Source organism: Drosophila willistoni, unplaced genomic scaffold (assembly GCF_018902025.1).
Source record: "Drosophila willistoni isolate 14030-0811.24 unplaced genomic scaffold, UCI_dwil_1.1 Seg783, whole genome shotgun sequence".
NCBI classification, from domain to species: Eukaryota; Metazoa; Arthropoda; class Insecta; order Diptera; family Drosophilidae; genus Drosophila; species Drosophila willistoni.
The window spans coordinates 80,486-102,267 of NW_025814686.1; the positions used below are offsets into that span (position 1 = coordinate 80,486).

At 39.1% G+C, this 21,782-nt stretch overlaps 3 protein-coding genes across 5 annotated transcripts; all 3 read right to left on the reverse strand.

Annotated features, from left to right (window-relative positions):
• Nucleotides 1-1,757: 1,757 nt before the first annotated feature.
• Nucleotides 1,758-4,741, reverse strand: LOC124461972. Of its 2 annotated transcripts, none has more exons than XM_047013372.1 (3): nucleotides 4,718-4,741; nucleotides 1,972-2,393; nucleotides 1,758-1,910 (listed from the first exon to the last, which is right to left on the reverse strand). In XM_047013372.1, exons 1-3 carry the CDS (start codon nucleotides 4,730-4,732, stop codon nucleotides 1,799-1,801), a joined length of 549 nt encoding a protein of 182 aa, XP_046869328.1. In that variant the 5' UTR covers nucleotides 4,733-4,741; the 3' UTR covers nucleotides 1,758-1,798. The 2 variants fall into 2 exon arrangements, with proteins under 2 accessions (XP_046869328.1, XP_046869327.1); XM_047013371.1 differs by lacking the exon at nucleotides 4,718-4,741 and adding an exon at nucleotides 2,450-2,472.
• Nucleotides 4,742-5,638: 897 nt separating this feature from the next.
• On the reverse strand, nucleotides 5,639-6,897 carry LOC124461971. Of its 2 annotated transcripts, XM_047013370.1 has the most exons (3): nucleotides 6,874-6,897; nucleotides 6,396-6,817; nucleotides 5,639-6,334 (listed from the first exon to the last, which is right to left on the reverse strand). In XM_047013370.1, exons 1-3 carry the CDS (start codon nucleotides 6,886-6,888, stop codon nucleotides 6,319-6,321), a joined length of 453 nt encoding a protein of 150 aa, XP_046869326.1. In that variant the 5' UTR covers nucleotides 6,889-6,897; the 3' UTR covers nucleotides 5,639-6,318. The 2 variants fall into 2 exon arrangements, with proteins under 2 accessions (XP_046869326.1, XP_046869325.1); XM_047013369.1 differs by lacking the exon at nucleotides 6,874-6,897.
• Nucleotides 6,898-8,767: 1,870 nt separating this feature from the next.
• On the reverse strand, nucleotides 8,768-9,832 carry LOC124461969. The gene is made up of 3 exons (XM_047013367.1): nucleotides 9,790-9,832; nucleotides 9,312-9,733; nucleotides 8,768-9,250 (listed from the first exon to the last, which is right to left on the reverse strand). The coding sequence occupies exons 1-3, from the start codon at nucleotides 9,823-9,825 to the stop codon at nucleotides 8,980-8,982; spliced, it is 729 nt and encodes a 242-aa protein (XP_046869323.1). The 5' UTR covers nucleotides 9,826-9,832; the 3' UTR covers nucleotides 8,768-8,979.
• Between the last annotated feature and the right edge of the window lie 11,950 nt (nucleotides 9,833-21,782).

Here is a 21,782-nt window from a genome sequence, read left to right on the forward strand (position 1 = left end):
TCTGCATCCAAAGTTCCCCCTCCATCTCCACCCGTGTCTTGGCGATCCAGAACGCTGCCATCCCCCATCCTTAGACATGTCCAGCGAGGCAATTGCAACTTGTTGCAAGGGGGGCGGTGTGTTCACGCCACCGGGTGAACAGCAGAGAGTGAGGGGTAGGGTTTTTTCCAAAACCGAATTCGGTCATTCTGAGGAGGGTGACGAAGGGTTCTCCTGTAAATCGCCATATTCAATCCAGTACGAACATCTAACCCGAACACCCGTTCTTTCATTGCTTTCGATAATATACCTTTTTTTCAACCCGAAACATTCTCGTGTGTGTCGGGACATCTAACATGTAACATAAATAGAAATAAACCAGAATTAATCTTAAACGAAGTTCTCGCGCGTTTTAATTGCATTACTCACTCACCAGACCCCTGCAGAAATTGGCACCCGCCAATCACTTCAGGCTTATTCGGGTCCTTCCGCCCCTCCACAAACACCCTTGCAACTTTTATGGTAACTCTTTCCTTACCTATAGCCATCAAAGTGGAAAAATGTTCAAGCTAAAAAGGCTAATGTTTGCTAAAGAACGGCCAACAATCTTAGCATAGGAAAAAACTAAGATATTGATCAAAGTCACTGTTTTCCACCGATCGTTCCTATGGGAGCTATATGATATAGTAACCCGATCTTTATCAAATTTGGCACAGTCATTAAAAGATATATTAAACTAACAAATGTTTAATTTGAAAGCAATCACGTCAAAGTGACGAAGTTATTGACAAAAGTCACTGTTTTCAAAAGATCGTTCCTATGGGAGCTATATGATATAGTCACCTGATCTTGATCTAATTTGGCATAGTCGTTTATATGTGTAATTTACTTACCAATATTAAATTTCATGACAATAGCTCAGAAAATAACGATTAAGAAAAGAAAAGTCACTGTTCGTGACTTTGCCATTTGTATGGGAGCTATATGATATAAAGATCCGATCCGGCTGAATCCGAGATATACAACGCCTGCAGTATATACAAGCCTACATGTAAAATTTCAGCTCTGTAGCTCCAACGGTCTAGGAGGAGTTTGCGTTGATCCAGACGGACGGACGGACGGACATGGCTATTTAAACTCGTCTCGTCGTGCTGATCAGGAATATATATACTTTATATGGTCGGAAATGCTTCCTTCTTACATGTTAGAATAAAAATATAAAAGCGTGTTCTAATCGCAAAACTCAAATTTGATAATCCAAAAACAAAATTTGAGGCTGTTGCATCTTTCCTTGATGATGTCCACACTCTCTGCATCCATCCAGATCTCAAGCTGTTCATTTGGACAAATATCTGTCACTATGGGGGCTGTATCTTTGCGGCTCACCACGGCCCACTTCTCCGTCGTAATATCAGCATTCTGCTGTTCCAGAAGCTCGAAAATTGCTTGGAAACACTTCTCGACCTTTGGCCATGTAACTCTGGCCGGTGTCAGGTGTAGGAAGTCTATGAGACTGGTGGCCTGATATGTCTCCATGGAGCATACGTTGCCCGCCACCCAGTCCATCGTATCCTCATTGGCCGCTGCAATGTACAGCCGCCCATTGTACTCAGTGTCTGGAGTCACCTCATTGAAATCCAAACAGCGAACATTTCTGAAATCCTTAAAAATTCCAAAGAACTCTTCCAACAGGTCGCAAAAGTTTTTCTCACATTCTGAGGAAGATATAACCACGACAAACGGCCTGTTCTCTGGAAAAATGTTAACATACGGGGGCCGCTGACCATTTATAACATCAGGTTCCATTTCGATTTCATGTTTAACCGGGTCGGGACTTTATTCCGCAGCCTCCCATATCGCATGCCTCCTGCATATCTCCATACGAGTGGTTTTCTAGACTCTCCTCACTGGATTCGAGAACATATTTGATCCTATTTTCAAAAGACGGAATATTCAGTCACTGAATTTTGATTTTCTATTCCTAATACTTACCGGTTAGTCTCTATGTTTATTTCATGTCCTTGGGCTTTTCGTTTAATACCTCGCTTGCAATAAATAGTGGATGGCTGGACGGATCCGCCACTAGATCCCGAGGATAGCTCAATGACGGAAGATTCACTATCTTCGATACTTGAGTCTGACACCGAATTATCGACTAATGGATCGGCGAAATCCTCGCCCCCAAGGGAAAATAGTATCAAGCCCACAAAATTGTTGCCTTCATAGCAAGACACAACCGGCTTAATTTGTTTGTTTTTGCCTAGACCAGCAACTTCTATTAAAAGATCTGAATCGGCACACGTTACATCAGATGCAGAAATCTCCAATGTTTCCGGCTCAATATTGAGAAGGCTCTGAAGCTCAGCCTTTTGCTCGTATACGGTAGCTGAGATTGGGAGCTTCGTAACCAATGGCTGGAAAAGAACACTTGGTCACGATTATGAAAAGTTATATCCTCACGTTTACTAACCTTTCCGGATTGCATGATCAATTGAACAGTCAACATGTTTTCACTTTTGTTTTTCTCTTTTTTGATTTCAGAAGTAAACTTTTTGTTTTATTTTTGATGTTGACTGTATGAGTTCACGAATTAGAATGATTCAAGTACTGTACCCCCTTGACCAGGTCGAATTTTACAAACATCCCAGGCCTTCTTGGATCTCAAAAATGTGTGAATTGCTTCCGTCCAGCTGAGAGTACTAGATATTTTCGAAAATAAACTTAGCAGTATGAAATTGCCAAATCTTTCTGTCTCTTTTTAATCAGTGAATTATTAGCAATTTTCGTTAAAATAGTTGAAAAACTAAGAGATTTTTGAATAGAACCCAAGTAAATTCGTTACTTTCTACGCAAATGTCATAAAAATTTGTTATTTCTCAGTTTAATATAACCATTAATGACTGTGCCGAATCAAACTAAGATCGGGCGACTATATCATATAGCTCCCATAGGAACAATCGGTGGTAAACAGTGACTTTGATCAATATCTTCGTTATTTCCTATGCTAAGATTTTAGGCCGTTCTTTCGCAAACTTTAGCCTTTTTAGATAAAACGTTTTTCCATTTTGATGGCTATAGGTAAGGAAAGAGTTACCAAAAAAGTTGCAAGGGTATACAAACTTTGACGCCCCATCCCTCTGGTTTATAGATGAATTTAATTCGAAACGTAATATTTTAGATCGTGCAATATTGATTATTGGGAAGTTTTGTTTATCCCTGTTTACGTATTTCTGTTCCAGCCTTAACCAAGTCAAAAGAGTGCCGATACAAAGTAGATGTGAAACAAGGACATGGATACTTTTGGCATAATAAACTTTGATGACAAAATTCACCAATCAACGTTTCGTTAGTAAAGCAACATTATTTTTCTATTACGACAAACTATCGTTGCCAGTCAGAATAATCGGCAGACAAATGAGACTGCCGCAATTGTAACCTTTTTTTTAACATTTCAAAATATATATTGCATAAAATAAAAATATAAAAGCGTGTTATAATCGCAAAACTCAAATTTGATAATCCAAAAACAAAATTTGAGGCTGTTGCATCTTTCCTTGATGATGTCCACACTCTCTGCATCCATCCAGATCTCAAGCTGTTCATTTGGACAAATATCTGTCATTATGGGGGCTGCATCTTTGCGGCTCACCACGGCCCACTTCTCCGTCGTAATATCAGCATTCTGCTGTTCCAGAAGCTCGAAAATTGCTTGGAAACACTTCTCGACCTTTGGCCATGTAACTCTGGCCGGTGTCAGGTGTAGGAAGTCTATGAGACTGGTGGCCTGATATGTCTCCATGGAGCATACGTTGCCCGCCACCCAGTCCATCGTATCCTCATTGGCCGCTGCAATGTACAGCCGCCCATTGTACTCAGTGTCTGGAGTCACCTCATTGAAATCCAAACAGCGAACATTTCTGAAATCCTTAAAAATTCCAAAGAACTCTTCCAACAGGTCGCAAAAGTTTTTCTCACATTCTGAGGAAGATATAACCACGACAAACGGCCTGTTCTCTGGAAGAATGTTAACGTACGGGGGCCGCTGACCATTTATAACATCAGGTTCCATTTCGATTTAATGTTTAACCGGGCGTGGTCGGGACTTTATTCCGCAGCCTCCCATATCGCATGCCTCCTGCATATCTCCATACGAGTGGTTTTCTAGACTCTCCTCACTGGATTCGAGAACATATTTGATCCTATTTTCAAAAGACGGAATATTCAGTCACTGAATTTTGATTTTCTATTCCTAATACTTACCGTTTAGTCTCTATGGTTATTTCATGTCCTTGGGCTTTTCGTTTAATACCTCGCTTGCAATCAATAGTGGATGGCTGGACGGATCCGCCACTAGATCCCGAGGATAGCTCAATGACGGAAGATTCACTATCTTCGATACTTGAGTCTGACACCGAATTATCGACTAATGGATCGGCGAAATCCTCGCCCCCAAGGGAAAATAGTATCAAGCCCACAAAATTGTTGCCTTCATAGCAAGACACAACCGGCTTAATTTGTTTGTTTTTGCCTAGACCAGCAACTTCTATTAAAAGATCTGAATCGGCACACGTTACATCAGATGCAGAAATCTCCAATGTTTCCGGCTCAATATTGAGAAGGCTCTGAAGCTCAGCCTTTAGCTCGTATACGGTAGCTGAGATTGGGAGCTTCGTAACCAATGACTGGAAAAGAACACTTGGTCACGATTATGAAAAGTTATATCCTCACGTTTACTAACCTTTCCGGATTGCATGATCAATTGAACAGTCAACATGTTTTCACTTTTGTTTTCTCTTTTTTGATTTTCAGAAGTAAACTTTTTGTTTTATTTTTGATGTTGACTGTATGAGTTCACGAATTAGAGTGATTCAAGTACTGTACCCCCTTGACCAGGTCGAATTTTAAAAACTTCCCAGGCCTTCTTGGATCTCAAAAATGTGTGAATTGCTTCCGTCCAGCTGAGAGTACTAGATATTTTCGAAAATAAACTTAGCAGTATGAAATTGCCAAATCTTTCTGTCTCTTTTTAATCAGTGAATTATTAGCAATTTTCGTTAAAATAGTTGAAAAACTAAGAGATTATTGAATAGAACCCAAGTAAATTCGTTACTTTCTACGCAAATGTCATAAAAATTTGTTATTTCTCAGTTTAATATAACCATTAATGACTGTGCCGAATCAAACTAAGATCGGGCGACTATATCATATAGCTCCCATAGGAACAATCGGTGGTAAACAGTGACTTTGATCAATACCTTCGTTATTTCCTATTACTTTGACGCGGTCGAAGTTTGCCCCATCCCTCTGGTTTATAGATGAATTTAATTCGAAACGTAATATTTTAGATCGTGCAATATTGATTATTGGGAAGTTTTGTTTATCCCTGTTTACGTATTCCTGTTCCAGCCTTAACCAAGTCAAAAGAGTGCCGATACAAAGTAGATGTGAAACAAGGACATGGATACTTTTGGCATAATAAACTTTGATGACAAAATTCACCAACCAACGTTTCGTTAGTAAAACAACAATATTTTTCTATTACGACAAACTATCGTTGCCAGTCAGAATAATCGGCAGACAAATGAGACTGCCGCAATTGTAACCTTTTTTTTAACATTTCAAAATATATATTGCATAAAATAAAAATATAAAAGCGTGTTCTAATCGCAAAACTCAAATTTGATAATCCAAAAACAAAATTTGAGGCTGTTGCATCTTTCCTTGATGATGTCCACACTCTCTGCATCCATCCAGATCTCAAGCTGTTCATTTGGACAAATATCTGTCACTATGGGGGCTGCATCTTTGCGGCTCACCACGGCCCACTTCTCCGTCGTAATATCAGCATTCTGCTGTTCCAGAAGCTCGAAAATTGCTTGGAAACACTTCTCGACCTTTGGCCATGTAACTCTGGCCGGTGTCAGGTGTAGGAAGTCTATGAGACTGGTGGCCTGATATGTCTCCATGGAGCATACGTTGCCCGCCACCCAGTCCATCGTATCCTCATTGGCCGCTGCAATGTACAGCCGCCCATTGTACTCAGTGTCTGGAGTCACCTCATTGAAATCCAAACAGCGCACATTTCTGAAATCCTTAAAAATTCCAAAGAACTCTTCCAACAGGTCGCAAAAGTTTTTCTCACATTCTGAGGAAGATATAACCACGACAAACGGCCTGTTTTCTGGGAGAATGTTAACGTACGGGGGCCGCTGACCATTTATAACATCAGGTTCCATTTCGATTTCATGTTTAACCGGGCGTGGTCGGGACTTTATTCCGCAGCCTCCCATATCGCATGCCTCCTGCATATCTCCATACGAGTGGTTTTCTAGACTCTCCTCACTGGATTCGAGAACTATTTTCAAAAGACGGAATATTCAGTCACTGAATTTTGATTTTCTATTCCTAATACTTACCGGTTAGTCTCTATGTTTATTTCATGTCCTTGGGCTTTTCGTTTAATACCTCGCTTGCAATAAATAGTGGATGGCTGGACGGATCCGCCACTAGATCCCGAGGATAGCTCAATGACGGAAGATTCACTATCTTCGATACTTGAGTCTGACACCGAATTATCGACTAATGGATCGGCGAAATCCTCGCCCCCAAGGGAAAATAGTATCAAGCCCACAAAATTGTTGCCTTCATAGCAAGACACAACCGGCTTAATTTGTTTGTTTTTGCCTAGACCAGCAACTTCTATTAAAAGATCTGAATCGGCACACGTTACATCAGATGCAGAAATCTCCAATGTTTCCGGCTCAATATTGAGAAGGCTCTGAAGCTCAGCCTTTAGCTCGTATACGGTAGCTGAGATTGGGAGCTTCATAACCAATGGCTGGAAAAGAACACTTGGTCACGATTATGAAAAGTTATATCCTCACGTTTACTAACCTTTCCGGATTGCATGATCAATTGAACAGTCAACATGTTTTCACTTTTGTTTTTCTCTTTTTTGATTTTCAGAAGTAAACTTTTCGTTTTTTTTTTGATGTTGACTGTATGAGTTCACGAATTAGAATGATTCAAGTACTGTACCCCCTTGACCAGGTCGAATTTTACAAACATCCCAGGCCTTCTTGGATCTCAAAAATGTGTGAATTGCTTCCGTCCAGCTGAGAGTACTAGATATTTTCGAAAATAAACTTAGCAGTATGAAATTGCCAAATCTTTCTGTCTCTTTTTAATCAGTGAATTATTAGCAATTTTCGTTAAAATAGTTGAAAAACTAAGAGATTATTGAATAGAACCCAAGTAAATTCGTTACTTTCTACGCAAATGTCATAAAAATTTGTTATTTCTCAGTTTAATATAACCATTAATGACTGTGCCGAATCAAACTAAGATCGGGCGACTATAACATATAGCTCCCATAGGAACAATCGGTGGTAAACAGTGACTTTGATCAATATCTTCGTTATTTCCTATGCTAAGATCTTTCGCAAACTTTAGCCTTTTTAGATAAAACGTTTTTCCATTTTGATGGCTATAGGTAAGGAAAGAGTTACCAAAAAAGTTGCAAGGGTATACAAACTTTGACGCGGTCGAAGTTTGCCCCATCCCTCTGGTTTATAGATGAATTTAATTCGAAACGTAATATTTTAGATCGTGCAATATTGAATTTTGGGAAGTTTTGTTTATCCCTGTTTACGTATTCCTGTTCCAGCCTTAACCAAGTCAAGAGTGCCGATACAAAGTAGATGTGAAACAAGGACATGGATACTTTTGGCATAATAAACTTTGATGACAAAATTCACCAATCAACGTTTCGTTAGTAAAGCAACAGTATTTTTCTATTACGACAAACTATCGTTGCCAGTCAGAATAATCGGCAGACAAATGAGACTGCCGCAATTGTAACCTTACATTTCAAAATATATATTGCATAAAATAACCAGAGGGCCGGGGCTAACTTCGACCGCGTCAAAGTTTGTATACCCTTGCAACTTTTATGGTAACTCTTTCCTTACCTATAGCCATCAAAGTGGAAAAATGTTCAAGCTAAAAAGGCTAATGTTTGCTAAAGAACGGCCAACAATCTTAGCATAGGAAAAAACTAAGATATTGATCAAAGTCACTGTTTTCCACCGATCGTTCCTATGGGAGCTATATGATATAGTCACCCGATCTTGATCTAATTTGGCATAGTCGTTTATATGTGTAATTTACTTACCAATATTAAATTTCATGACAATAGCTCAGAAAATAATGATTAAGAAAAGAAAAGTCACTGTTCGTGACTTTGCCATTTGTATGGGAGCTATATGATATAGTGATCCGATCCGGCTGAATCCGAGATATACAACGCCTGCAGTATATACAAGCCTACATGTAAAATTTCAGCTCTGTAGCTCCAACGGTCTAGGAGGAGCTTGCGTTGATCCAGACGGACAGACGGACGGACGGACGGACGGACGGACGGACATGGCTATTTAAACTCGTCTCGTCGTGCTGATCAGGAATATATATACTTTATATGGTCGGAAATGCTTCCTTCTATGCGTTGCACACTTCTGACCAAAATTAATATACCCTTTTCGCAAGGGTATAAAAATATAAAAGCGTGTTCTAATCGCAAAACTCAAATTTGATAATCCAAAAACAAAATTTGAGGCTGTTGCATCTTTCCTTGATGATGTCCACACTCTCTGCATCCATCCAGATCTCAAGCTGTTCATTTGGACAAATATCTGTCACTATGGGGGCTGCATCTTTGCGGCTCACCACGGCCCACTTCTCCGTCGTAATATCAGCATTCTGCTGTTCCAGAAGCTCGAAATTGCTTGGAAATACTTCTCGACCTTTGGCCATGTAACTCTGGCCGGTGTCAGGTGTAGGAAGTCTATGAGACTGGTGGCCTGATATGTCTCCATGGAGCATAGGTTGCCCGCCACCCAGTCCATCGTATCCTCATTGGCCGCTGCAATGTACAGCCGCCCATTGTACTCAGTGTCTGGAGTCACCTCATTGAAATCCAAACAGCGAACATTTCTGAAATCCTTAAAAATTCCAAAGAACTCTTCCACCAGGTCGCAAGTTTTTCTCACATTCTGAGGAAGATATAACCACGACAAACGGCCTGTTCTCTGGAAGAATGTTAACGTACGGGGGCCGCTGACCATTTATAACATCAGGTTCCATTTCGATTTCATGTTTAACCGGGCGTGGTCGGGACTTTATTCCGCAGCCTCCCATATCGCATGCCTCTTGCATATCTCCATACGAGTGGTTTTCTAGATTCTCCTCACTGGATTCGAGAACATATTTGATCCTATTTTCAAAAGACGGAATATTCAGTCACTGAATTTTGATTTTCTATTCCTAATACTTACCGTTTAGTCTCTATGTTTATTTCATGTCCTTGGGCTTTTCGTTTAATACCTCGCTTGCAATCAATAGTGGATGGCTGGACGGATCCGCCACTAGATCCCGAGGATAGCTCAATGACGGAAGATTCACTATCTTCGATACTTGAGTCTGACACCGAATTATCGACTAATGGATCGGCGAAATCCTCGCCCCCAAGGGAAAATAGTATCAAGCCCACAAAATTGTTGCCTTCATAGCAAGACACAACCGGCTTAATTTGTTTGTTTTTGCCTAGACCAGCAACTTCTATTAAAAGATCTGAATCGGCACACGTTACATCAGATGCAGAAATCTCCAATGTTTCCGGCTCAATATTGAGAAGGCTCTGAAGCTCAGCCTTTAGCTCGTATACGGTAGCTGAGATTGGGAGCTTCGTAACCAATGGCTGGAAAAGAACACTTGGTCACGATTATGAAAAGTTATATCCTCATGTTTACTAACCTTTCCGGATTGCATAATCAATTGAACAGTCAACATGTTTTCACTTTTGTTTTTCTCTTTTTTGATTTTCAGAAGTAAACTTTTAGTTTTATTTTTGATGTTGACTGTATGAGTTCACGAATTAGAATGATTCAAGTACTGTACCCCCTTGACCAGGTCGAATTTTACAAACATCCCAGGCCTTCTTGGATCTCAAAATGTGTGAATTGCTTCCGTCCAGCTGAGAGTACTAGATATTTTCGAAAATAAACTTAGCAGTATGAAATTGCCAAATCTTTCTGTCTCTTTTTAATCAGTGAATTATTAGCAATTTTCGTTAAAATAGTTGAAAAACTAAGAGATTATTGAATAGAACCCAAGTAAATTCGTTACTTTCTACGCAAATGTCATAAAAATTTGTTATTTCTCAGTTTAATATAACCATTAATGACTGTGCCGAATCAAACTAAGATCGGGCGACTATATCATATAGCTCCCATAGGAACAATCGGTGGTAAACAGTGACTTTGATCAATATCTTCGTTATTTCCTATGCTAAGATTTTAGGCCGTTCTTTCGCAAACTTTAGCCTTTTTAGATAAAACGTTTTTCCATTTTGATGGCTATAGGTAAGAAAAGAGTTACCAAAAAAGTTGCAAGGGTATACAAACTTTGACGCGGTCGAAGTTTGCCCCATCCCTCTGGTTTATAGATGAATTTAATTCGAAACGTAATATTTTAGATCGTGCAATATTGATTATTGGGAAGTTTTGTTTATCCCTGTTTACGTATTCCTGTTCCAGCCTTAACCAAGTCAAAAGAGTGCCGATACAAAGTAGATGTGAAACAAGGACATGGATACTTTTGGCATAATAAACTTTGATGACAAAATTCACCAATCAACGTTTAGTTAGTAAAGCAACAGTATTTTTCTATTACGACAAACTATCGTTGCCAGTCAGAATAATCGGCAGACAAATGAGACTGCCGCAATTGTAACCTTTTTTTTAACATTTCAAAATATATATTGCATAAAATAAAAATATAAAAGCGTGTTCTAATCGCAAAACTCAAATTTGATAATCCAAAAACAAAATTTGAGGCTGTTGCATCTTTCCTTGATGATGTCCACACTCTCTGCATCCATCCAGATCTCAAGCTGTTCATTTGGACAAATATCTGTCACTATGGGGGCTGCATCTTTGCGGCTCACCACGGCCCACTTCTCCGTCGTAATATCAGCATTCTGCTGTTCCAGAAGCTCGAAAATTGCTTGGAAACACTTCTCGACCTTTGGCCATGTAACTCTGGCCGGTGTCAGGTGTAGGAAGTCTATGAGACTGGTGGCCTGATATGTCTCCATGGAGCATACGTTGCCCGCCACCCAGTCCATCGTATCCTCATTGGCCGCTGCAATGTACAGCCGCCCATTGTACTCAGTGTCTGGAGTCACCTCATTGAAATCCAAACAGCGAACATTTCTGAAATCCTTAAAAATTCCAAAGAACTCTTCCAACAGGTCGCAAAAGTTTTTCTCACATTCTGAGGAAGATAGGATGTCCCTGATGCGTATGTGTGCGTGTGTGCGTGTGTGGGAAAATGCTTTTTGGCCAAACAGTTTGGACTACACTTCTCGCTGGCGGCATAGAGACACTATTATTTTTTTTCGAACCAATTTCAATTGAAAATCTGTTAGCATAAACAAATGCAAACGTTTGTTAGCGAAAACAACCTTTTGGTTTATGCATTTTTGTCGGTTTTAAAATTCCAATTGCTAAAATAATAATAAAAACAAAAAGCAAAATATATAAAATACAATAACAAAAAAAAACGAGTAAATATATGTATATATACATAAATGCGTTTAATGGAACTGGCTCGTTAGCGCATGTAAAGTGAAAATGAAAAAGTTTCCGTGGTCTCCCGTGACCCAAAACTTTTTGCAACGCATAGATTTATCGTTTTTATGCGTTGAAAATCCCATTAGCTTCCGCCTCCTGCGATAAACCTAAGAAGCGCATAAAAATATCCTTCCCATGTTCGTTTTTCTTTTTTCCGTTTTACTTTTGTTCTTTGTGATAAAAGAGCATGAACACCAATGCAAAAGCACTTGAGACTGTTTACTCTCATAAGGGGTGTTCTGGTCGTACAGTACAGTAGTACAGAATATGAGTCTAGTATTAAAATCTTCTATTTATAATAAGCAGAGTATGCACTTTTAAATGTTTTTTTAGCCTTTCTCTTTTGATTATCAGCAGCCATATACCAGATAGATAGATTTAATTCAAGATAGATTCAAAAAAAAAAAAAAGAAAACGATTAAGAAAACCATCAAAAGATTGAATATTTTTAGCTGTTTACAAATTTTAAAAATATTGTTCAGAAAGTATTATTACTCAATGTTTCCTTAAGCAGTAATATAGCATACGAAGTGTGTTATCTCTGTTGATCACAATAACACTATTCCATAATAGGTTTTGAAAAGGAATTAAAGCTCAACCAATATACTAAGATACAGCAAAAAATCTTTCTATCTCTTTTCATAACACCCCATTTGGTTCTTTCTTTCTTCCTCGCCTCTGGCATCTTCAGTCTGTAGTTTATTGTATGTATACGACCCTAAGCACCCATTTTGGTGCCATTTTGGAACCCTTTTTAATTTGTCTAACGATGCAGACAGAGAAAATTCTTTGCGCTAAGTATTGAAAAAACAAATTTCCAACAAACAACTGGCAAAAAATTACAATGAACGAATCAAAGTAAAGAAAGAAAGAAAGAAACATTGCAGACAATTGAAAACGGCGACAAAAGAGAAGCAGACGCTGGAGAGAAAACGTGAAGAAGTACAGGAAAAAAAAACCCGAAAAAGCAATCCAAAATAATAAATCACACCTTTGTCACTCAATGCTTTTCGTGTTCGTGTTTTCATTTTATTCCCTTTCCCCTCAAAAAAAGTATATTCACTTGTTGGGTAAGGCCTGACTAAATTCATCTCTAGACTTACATCCTTATGATCTTCAGATCACATAAGCTATCCAAATGCTTTAGTTTGTTTTTTAGTTTAGTTTTTCACATAGACTGATCGTAACAGATTGTATTTCAATAATACAGAGACTTGGCAAGACTCAGAGACTCAATTCAACCTTATCATTTTTTTTTTCCAATTAAATCCTTTTTGAAATTGGTTGGGCTTTGGCCTTTCGTCGGCCATCGACTGCGACATGTAATTAGTTGACAAAGGTGTTACTGCTGGGTCTTAATTAAATTTTTATCTCTGCTCCTTCTCTCACGCCTTTTCAAGTGGCTTCCATCTGGCCAACAAAAACAAGAAACGAAAAAAAAAAAATACAAATAAAAAGGATTCAATTGTGAGCTCTGCCTTCAAAATGCCAAGTTAACAACAGCAGTAGACATTGGGGATATTAAATATCTGTTGGGCTTACTTAAAGTTTATCGGAATACGTAATTAAATAAAATTTAGTCACGCAAAGTGAGAATATTAAGGCCACATCAGAAACAGAAAGATACCTCAATCTAAGAATATTAATAGCCAAAATGTTGGGTATTTAAAAATATTTTGATTAATTTTTTGTAAACTATGATGGGCTATGATTATATGCCCTTGCTAGTTCTACGAAATCTTAAGAAGACTAAGCAATTTTACTATTTGGAAAGTTCATTCAAATTTTTCTAACTAAGATTTCAATCTTATCAACCGACAAAATTTAGTTATGCATCTTTCAAGTAAAAAGTTAATTATATTTTTCATGTCGAGGAGAAGAAGTGGCCTAGAAAAAGGTAAACATTGAAAGAAACTTCCCGACAGAGACGAGATGGGAAATGAATTTGTTAAACAATTGGTCCATTGGCTTACTTCGCCAGCTCTTGCTTTGGCTTTTAAGAAAATTTTAATATGGCTTTAGCATACAATTTAATAAAAAATTCAGTCTGCGACAAGTCCGGAAGTCGAGCAGAAATGCTTTTGGCTTGCTGCAAAATTCATCAAAGTGTTCGATTCAATGTTGATTTCCACTTTTGCAGAATTAAAAAAAAAGCACAGCATTTCCGTTTCACTTTTTTCCGTTTTAATTTTTAACATTTTTCCCGCTCTCTCCCTCTCTGTCTTCTCTTTCCTCTTTTTGAGTGTTATACTTTTTTGTTGTGTTAATTACATTTAGCAAGATTTATGCAATTTACGCGCACAGGAAAAGCATTAATTAATTTTAGATGCATAATGATTAAAACTGGCTAGGCAAAAGGGAAGTTGGAAAATGGCTAACTGATCGGTATGCAAAGTTTTGTATTAATGAGAAAATTACTCATCGCTTGTCTTCCATTTAAACTTTTTCTTATTTAAGTGAACTGAAGTGTTGCATAAACTTTCGTCATCAAAACAATTAACTTTAGCCGAGTGAGAAATGACAGATGCAAACGAAATCGCACTTTTGAGGTTTGCCATTCCATTATAAGTAAACAATTTATAGTTTTCGATAAAATCACATCAACTCAGTTTCACTTTGCCACCGTCTATTAAGAAAGTAAAGTGAAAAATTAATTTTCCATAAATTTCAAATGCGATTATTTTCAAGCAAAATTTATGCCGCAATTTGCTTGTCAACAAGCTGCTCAGGAGACAGTTTTTCATATTTGACATGCATCGGTATGCCTATACAAAGATATGGGCCACGCCCATTAATTATAGCATAAACACACTCAAACCCAAACAGAATCTTGGGCAAAAAACTTAATTGCATTTGACTTAACCAATAAATATTGTAAATTTGTTCTTAAAGAATTGGTTTTTTTTATCATTCAACATCTGTCAAAGCAACACAAATGACATTAAAATTAAAATGAAAAAGTTAAAAAAAAAATTGTTGAGAATGAAACGTTCTATGATTTATGATTATATGATTTATTTAACTATTTGCAACCAAAATATATTTAAAATGTAAATTTGTTGTACTAGAAATAACTCTCCTCTTTTCTATATAAAAGTCCGCAGAAAAAGCTTTAGTAGTCATTTTAAGCAGTCTAAAAACAATTAATTTTCAGAAAAATCTTCTAAAGTTGAAGGCAGGGAATTTAGTTTTTAAGTATTCAAATAAACAAGTAAAGGAAAAACATGGATTAAAAGAACAGTTGTAGATATTTTACATAATTTAAAAGCTTACACACAGATATTTGATTAAACTTTTATAATTAATAATAAATAAATATAAATATTTCTCTTTTAAAGATCATTTTTAGTATTATCTGCCTTCTATGGTATTGCTTCACATATAGCCCCGGATCAGGTTTCGATCTTGAGTTTAACTTTTTAAATTTCGATTGTATTTTTATTAAGTTACTTTGAAAATTTAATGTAATTAAATGTTTAAAATTTTAAACAATGTGGTCAAAAGTACAAAGTTTTCAAATTAAAGAAATATAGAAAAAAAAATAGAAAAAAATCTAAAAAGCGAAACCCTTGCTATGGGCAAACGAGTTAAAATTCATATGGAAGAACTCTCAGTTGCATAACCAATTGGCACAAGTTATCTAAAACTGTTCTCTTTAGCTTTTCGTAATGGATTTTACATTTAGATTTCTCTTTTCTTTACTCAGCATTGGGAAATGGTTTTGTTTTTTAAATGTTTGTAAATAAACATTTATTTATATACATTTTTATTACGTTGATTGTGATGGATAAAGTTTATGGGAGTGTGTACACGTAATTAGTTAACAAGTTGCATAAGCACTTCAAACTTGAGCGATTTAAGTATCCATAGAACCAGATCCACTGAAGTAAAGACTCATAAGACAGCCATAGTATTCTCTGGTCCTTCTATTCTCATTTTCGTACTTGTGCACTGAGGCCACTCAGTCGGCTTTAACCACGTGTAGTTGTTTGTTGTTCTTGTTGTGTATGTGTGTGTGTGTGTGGGTGCATGTATGTGTATTTGACAAGGACATTTCATGCAGCTAATGATGTATTCATTTACCAACAAGCCAACCACTCCACGGAAAGAAAAAAATCATTCAAGCTTTCCTGACTTAGCTGGAATTGGAGCTAAAAATCAAAGTTACACATGCTGTTAATACCCTTTTGGTCTTTTAGATGCCAAAGGATCATAACTTAAAAGTTATTGTCACTCAATCAAGTTTCATTGTTCTTTCAAGAATATTCGCACGAAAACACACTTATATTCACGCTGCACCAATTCTCGCCCCATCGGTAAACAAAGGACTGAAGGGATCTTGAGGGATCAAGAAAAGATAAAAAACCGGAAATAGAAGATAATGCGGCAACCGTGAAATTTATGCTTTATACCGCATAAATTGACTGAGACACTTGTGACGGGCGTTGTTTTTTGGGGTTTCTTGGAATGTAGGGCGTTAAGCGAGACGAAGGCCAAGAGGAGACTTCCTTTTTATTTCGCTTGGCCTGTGCTTGCTATCCCTTGCTGCTGCTTCTGCTTTGTGGGCCGTCGATTTTGTTTGAGAAATTAAAATGCCTCAACTAGACCGCCCACATTAATTACAAATTGTTGGCTTCGTTTGCTTCCGTTTTTTTTCTTTTAAACCAAACACCTAATAAATCAAAGAGGACTCCTGAGAGAGCCCCCTAGAGTATGCTTGTTAAATGCTCGTAATAAATTAGCTTCCGCCCTCTGGTCAAAAAACTCTACTGCCTGGCTTCTTCTTCGCCCTTCCAATTGACTTGATTATTGGCTTAGCTCTTGGTCTGGCCATTTTACAATAGCCAAACGAATCGAACTCAATCGAAGGCTGTTGGGATGTAGAACAAGACCAGACTCATTCATTTTGCCAAGTCTGTGAATTTGCTTGCACTTTTCTTTTTCTCTTCCCCCTCTGACAACTATATAGAATATAAACGTGGCTTATTTAATAAAAATAGGGTATTAATTGTTTGCTTAAATCTTGACTATGCATCATCTGTTCCAGAGTGCTAAGCATTTTCATTAGCAATTATTTCAGTTCGTTAAAATCATTAAAAGATGTTAAGTAAAAGGAATCAAACTTTTTTTCTTTCCTTTTTTCCTTTCGATGATAATGATAATTGTAGACAGTAACTGAAACTGTTGCAATAGTAGGCAGCAAAAATATTGATCCTCTATGGTTCTATCGATTATTTGATTAGAATTAAATAAATTATATTGGAACATACAAATTTGTTCTTCTTTAAAAAATCTGTTTCACCTGAACAAGCTGATTAGAGGAACAAACAACTGAAGAATCAGCTGCTATACAGTGCACTTCAAATCTGAATCATCAGTGGTCAAATATGAATTATTCACATAATGATTCAATTTTTGGGGGATATATTTAAAATTTTATTGATTTGCTTTGCTCATAAATTGTATTCCTCTTTAAGATTTTGTTGGGCTGCAAAAACTCGTCAAATATAGAGACAGAAATTTTTATGAGTTACGCGCGTAAATGTTGCATAATTGTTTTATGTACACTCTCGCGTTGTGCTCATACTCCGCCATATCTTTGCTCACATTATTATTATTTTTTAAGCATCTTTGACACTTTGGAGCTAAAAACTTCTTACCATCTAGCAGTGAAAAGTGCAAAGTCAACGCCTTAAACATTTATGTGCAAGTGTGTGTGTGTTATGTGCGGGTGTAGTTGGTTGAAAGGATATATTTTATTTTAATTCCTTTATTTATAACATAAAAACAATAACATAAGAATATACAATGTTTTCTATCGGACTGCAGGCATAATACGAAACAATTTTTGCGGGACGTCCCAGGGGGAATTGCTTCGCTAAAACGTGTTGCTAGCATACTTATCCGTTTCTTGCGCGGTCCTCTTGTCTGAGGACTTGACAGACCACACCCGCAAAGCCGCATACTGCGTCCCAGATCGCCGATTTGGCCAGCATAGCTGTGACCAAGTTGTCAGGTGTAAGGGCAGTGTTGATCAGGTCTGCCACCCTTTGTCGCTCGTTGTTGAACCTGACGCATTCAAACAAGATATGTCTTGCGTCTTCGACTGTGCTGCTGCCGCAGACCAAGCAAAAGGGTACATGCTCATTCCCAAACCGGTGCAGATATGATCTGCAGCATCCGTGACCTGAAAGCAGTTGTGTGAGTTGGAAGGAAACTTGCCCATGTTTTCTCTCCGTCCACTCCGTTACGTTTGGGATGAGGAGATGCGTCCACCTTCCCTTGCTAGAGGCATCCCAGCGTCTTTGCCAAGTCACAAGACTCCGATTACTCGCCTCAGAGCTGGCCTCTTTTTTGGGTGTGCCGCGGCTGACAGCTACGGCGATCGCCTTGGCTTTATCGGCAAGTAGGTCGATTGGGATCATACCCGCAATTACCAACGCAGCGCCCTCCGAAACGGTCCTGAAAGCGCTGCACACTCGAAGTGCGCATAGACGATTTGTGGCTTTAATGCCTTTGCTGTATGACGGGACGTGAATAGCTTGCGACCATACTTGCGCTGAATACAATATCACTGACTTTAGCACACTCGCTAGCAGCAGCCTGCGCTCCTGTTTCGGGCCTCTGGTATTTAACATGATTCGGGGCAAGGCCTGTCCAGTACTTGCCGCCTTGGTATGTACGTGATTCAGATGTTCCCGAAAGCATAGACGAGTGTCTATCCATACGCCCAGGTAACGTAAAGCCCGCTTTGAGGCAATCGCAGATCTTTCTTCTAGTATCCTAGCAACTTCCACTGTCTTCCTACTACTAATAAGCACCGCCACCGTTTTTAACACTGCCAGTGAGAGACCGACTGAGTGAAGCCAGTTCGTAATTTTTTCAATCGCGCAGGATGCAAACGCTTCAGTCGTCGCAAGATCCTTGGCTACGATCACTAACGCCACGTCATCTGTGTATCCAATGGTTTCGCATCGAATGCCGTCTTACATTATGTTCCACAGTAGCGGGCCCAATACGGACCCTTGTGGAACTCCGGCAGAAATGTGGTGACTGTCGCAGCCCTCATCTGTGTTGAATCGCAGCACTCTCCCATCAAAATAACTCCGTATGATGGCTTGCAGGTATACCGGCGCTTCCAGCCTACACACCGACCCCAGGATGCAGCCCCAGTCCGCTGTGTTGAAGGCGTTCTTAACGTCTATTGTGACGACCAGGCAGTATTTTTTAGAGCCGCCCTTCCACCGGGAGCCCTCGATTGCATTTGCAGCAATATTAACTACTTTGCTGATTGCATCTATCGTCGACCTTGCCTTCCGAAAGCCGAATTGGTTTTCCGAGAGGCCATTGCTCCTGCTGATTAGATCGTTTAACCTAGTGTTGATTAGTCCTTCCAGGACTTTGCCGACTGTGTCTATTAGACAAATCGGCCTGTAGGAGGATGCTATGTCAGGTGGCTGCCCCGGATTTGGCAGCAATACCAGTTTTTGAACTTTCCACTGCGATGAAAAAACTCCCTCCAATAAGCATTTTTTAAAGGTTTCAACAAATGCTTCTGGGCGTAGCGTCATGGCCAGTTTGACTGCACGATTCGGGAATAAATCCGGGCATCTGTGGCCAGTTTACGTCCAGCCGCTTCCTTGCCCTTTGGTAACGCCTTCTTGCGGTTAGGCAAGCCCTTCGTAGATCTCCAATTTCATCATTCCACCAGAAGACTGGTTGGTGATGTTTATTGAATGGTCTGGAGCGGGCCATACTCGCATCGCAGGCTGATGCCAGCATGCCACATAGCTGGTCTGCCATGCCTTGAGCAGATCCCGCAGCCAGTGCCTGGGTGTTAAGCGTGTCAGCTTTATATGGTAATTCCACTGCCTGGGTATGCGTCTGTTATGGTCGAGCTGCCTGTCCAAGGGAAAAAATGATGGCCTCATGGTCGCTGGCTGTGTAGTTGTCATCCAGCCGCCATGCAGCAATTCTCGCCAAGCTGTTGAACGTGTTGCGAGAGCCGCAGTTTAGAAGTGCGACGTCTAATGAGACTAGCGACTCTAGAACGGCGCGCCCGCGAGCATTTGTTATGCTGCTGCCCCATTCTTGGGCCCACGCATTGAAGTCTCCAGCTATTACGAACGGGTTGTGCGCTCTCGCGTCCGCCGCTAGTTCGTCCAGCGATTCGCAGAAGTCCAGATAGTCTAGACTAGGCGGGAAATAGCAGCAGTAGATCCACTTGCCGTTTATTAAGGCTCTGACAAAATGCCCGCCTGCTAGCCTCGAACGCAGTTGTACATTAGGACTGCCACATGCCCAAAGCACGGCCTTGCCGGAATTACTGCATATCCAATTCTCAGCAGACATCCTACGAAAAAGCTCTCTTCTGATTGCCACGTCAGACCTCGTTTCGCGCACCTGCTGCTTCAGCAGCTCGTGAGCCGCTTCGCAGGGATTCAAGTTTAATTGGATAAAATTAAACATAGCGTTTTCGTGGGGCCGGCTTCTCTTGGCCGCTTGCTTTTGCGGATGGACCTAAGGCTGCCAGCTATATGTGCCCGCTCGGTGACACCTCTGGCTGCGAATAGGCAACAGTTGGCATTATTTGCGCAGTCTCTTACTTTGTGGTCCTTGCTGCCACATTTCAAACACCAATTCGTCCTGTCGATCGGGTCTTGACATCGAGCCGCTACGTGCCCAAATGCCAGGCATCTGTAGCATCTGGTTGCGTTCTGGTTGAGCCTAACTCTGCATACTGAGTAGCCGATCTTTAGCTGCCCCGCTTTCAAAATTGTTTCTGCCACGTTTGCCGGAAGGCATAAAATTGCCTTTTGGGATCCGCCATAGGAAGGACGCAAGCTTTTTATATCATCTTCTGTCACCTATAGACTTAGCTGCATCAATACTGCATGGCATATTTCTGCTTTGGTGGCCTCTTCATCCATTTCCAACACGTCCAATCTGACAAGATTTGCCAAAGATTTAGCCTCGACTTGGCCTTCAAGAGTGTAACGTACAAAGCCTTAACGTAGCCGATGGCAGCAAAAATTATTGTATCTAATTAGAATGTGCCCCATGGTTGGGCGGCAAAAATTTCTGTAACTAAATATCTATAACCACGACACCACAAAGGCTTACCAACCATTGCAGTCGGAAACTATACGTTATTGTGTGAGGCCTATCTTGGTGTTAACACGATTCATCTGCGGGACTCTTAATGCGGCTAGCAAGACAATCGGCTGGGGTGGTTCTTTGATGAATGTGTTTCACCCACTCACACGTCAGCAACTTTAAATAAAGTCACTGTGCTGAAACTCGAAATAGAATAGAGAGAAAAGAATAGAATAAAATAGTCCTAGCGTTGGCTGTATAGGTGTATCTACAGCCGCGCTCTCTACCCACCCTACCATGATTTTCCTTTCAGCGCTAGGGGAAAATCCCAGTACAAACATCCCTATTCACATTAGATTGCCCAAAAAGAAAGTTCAGAAAATTACCTCATTATAAAAATCATTATTATTCACTTAAATTAATGTATTCTCACAATCATTCATTTCTTAGAATCTAATGTTTCATTCTGTATTCTGAGAACAAAGTTAACTCACATTAAAAAAAAACCCAAAACCATTCCATAATATATATATAAGAAAATTTGCAATTTCATAAATGATCAACAAATTAATTTGTAATTACTAAAAAAAATATATAGCTCGAAACTTTAACGCATATCGATTTATATTCAAAGATAATTAAATCAATATCAAAAAAAATATTCTAAATACTCGGCATAGTTTCATGAACATTAACTTCTCTTTTTTTTTTTTTTTTTAAACTTCGACCCACTGTGCAAAAGCAAAACGCAACGCTTACATATGCAGCGTATAAAAATTAACCGTTCATATTTTTTTTCAACTCTTCACATACAAAATGTTTTAATAAAACAATTATGCATATTTATTCACTCTTGCCTTTTTTCTTTTCATACTTTTCACTTTTCAGTTCATTCTCTTTTTTTCTTTTCTTTACGCATGATTTTATTTGAAACACATTAGAAGTATATAACCAGAGGGCCGGGGCTAACTTCGACCGCGTCAAAGTTTGTATACCCTTGCAATTTTTTTGGTAACT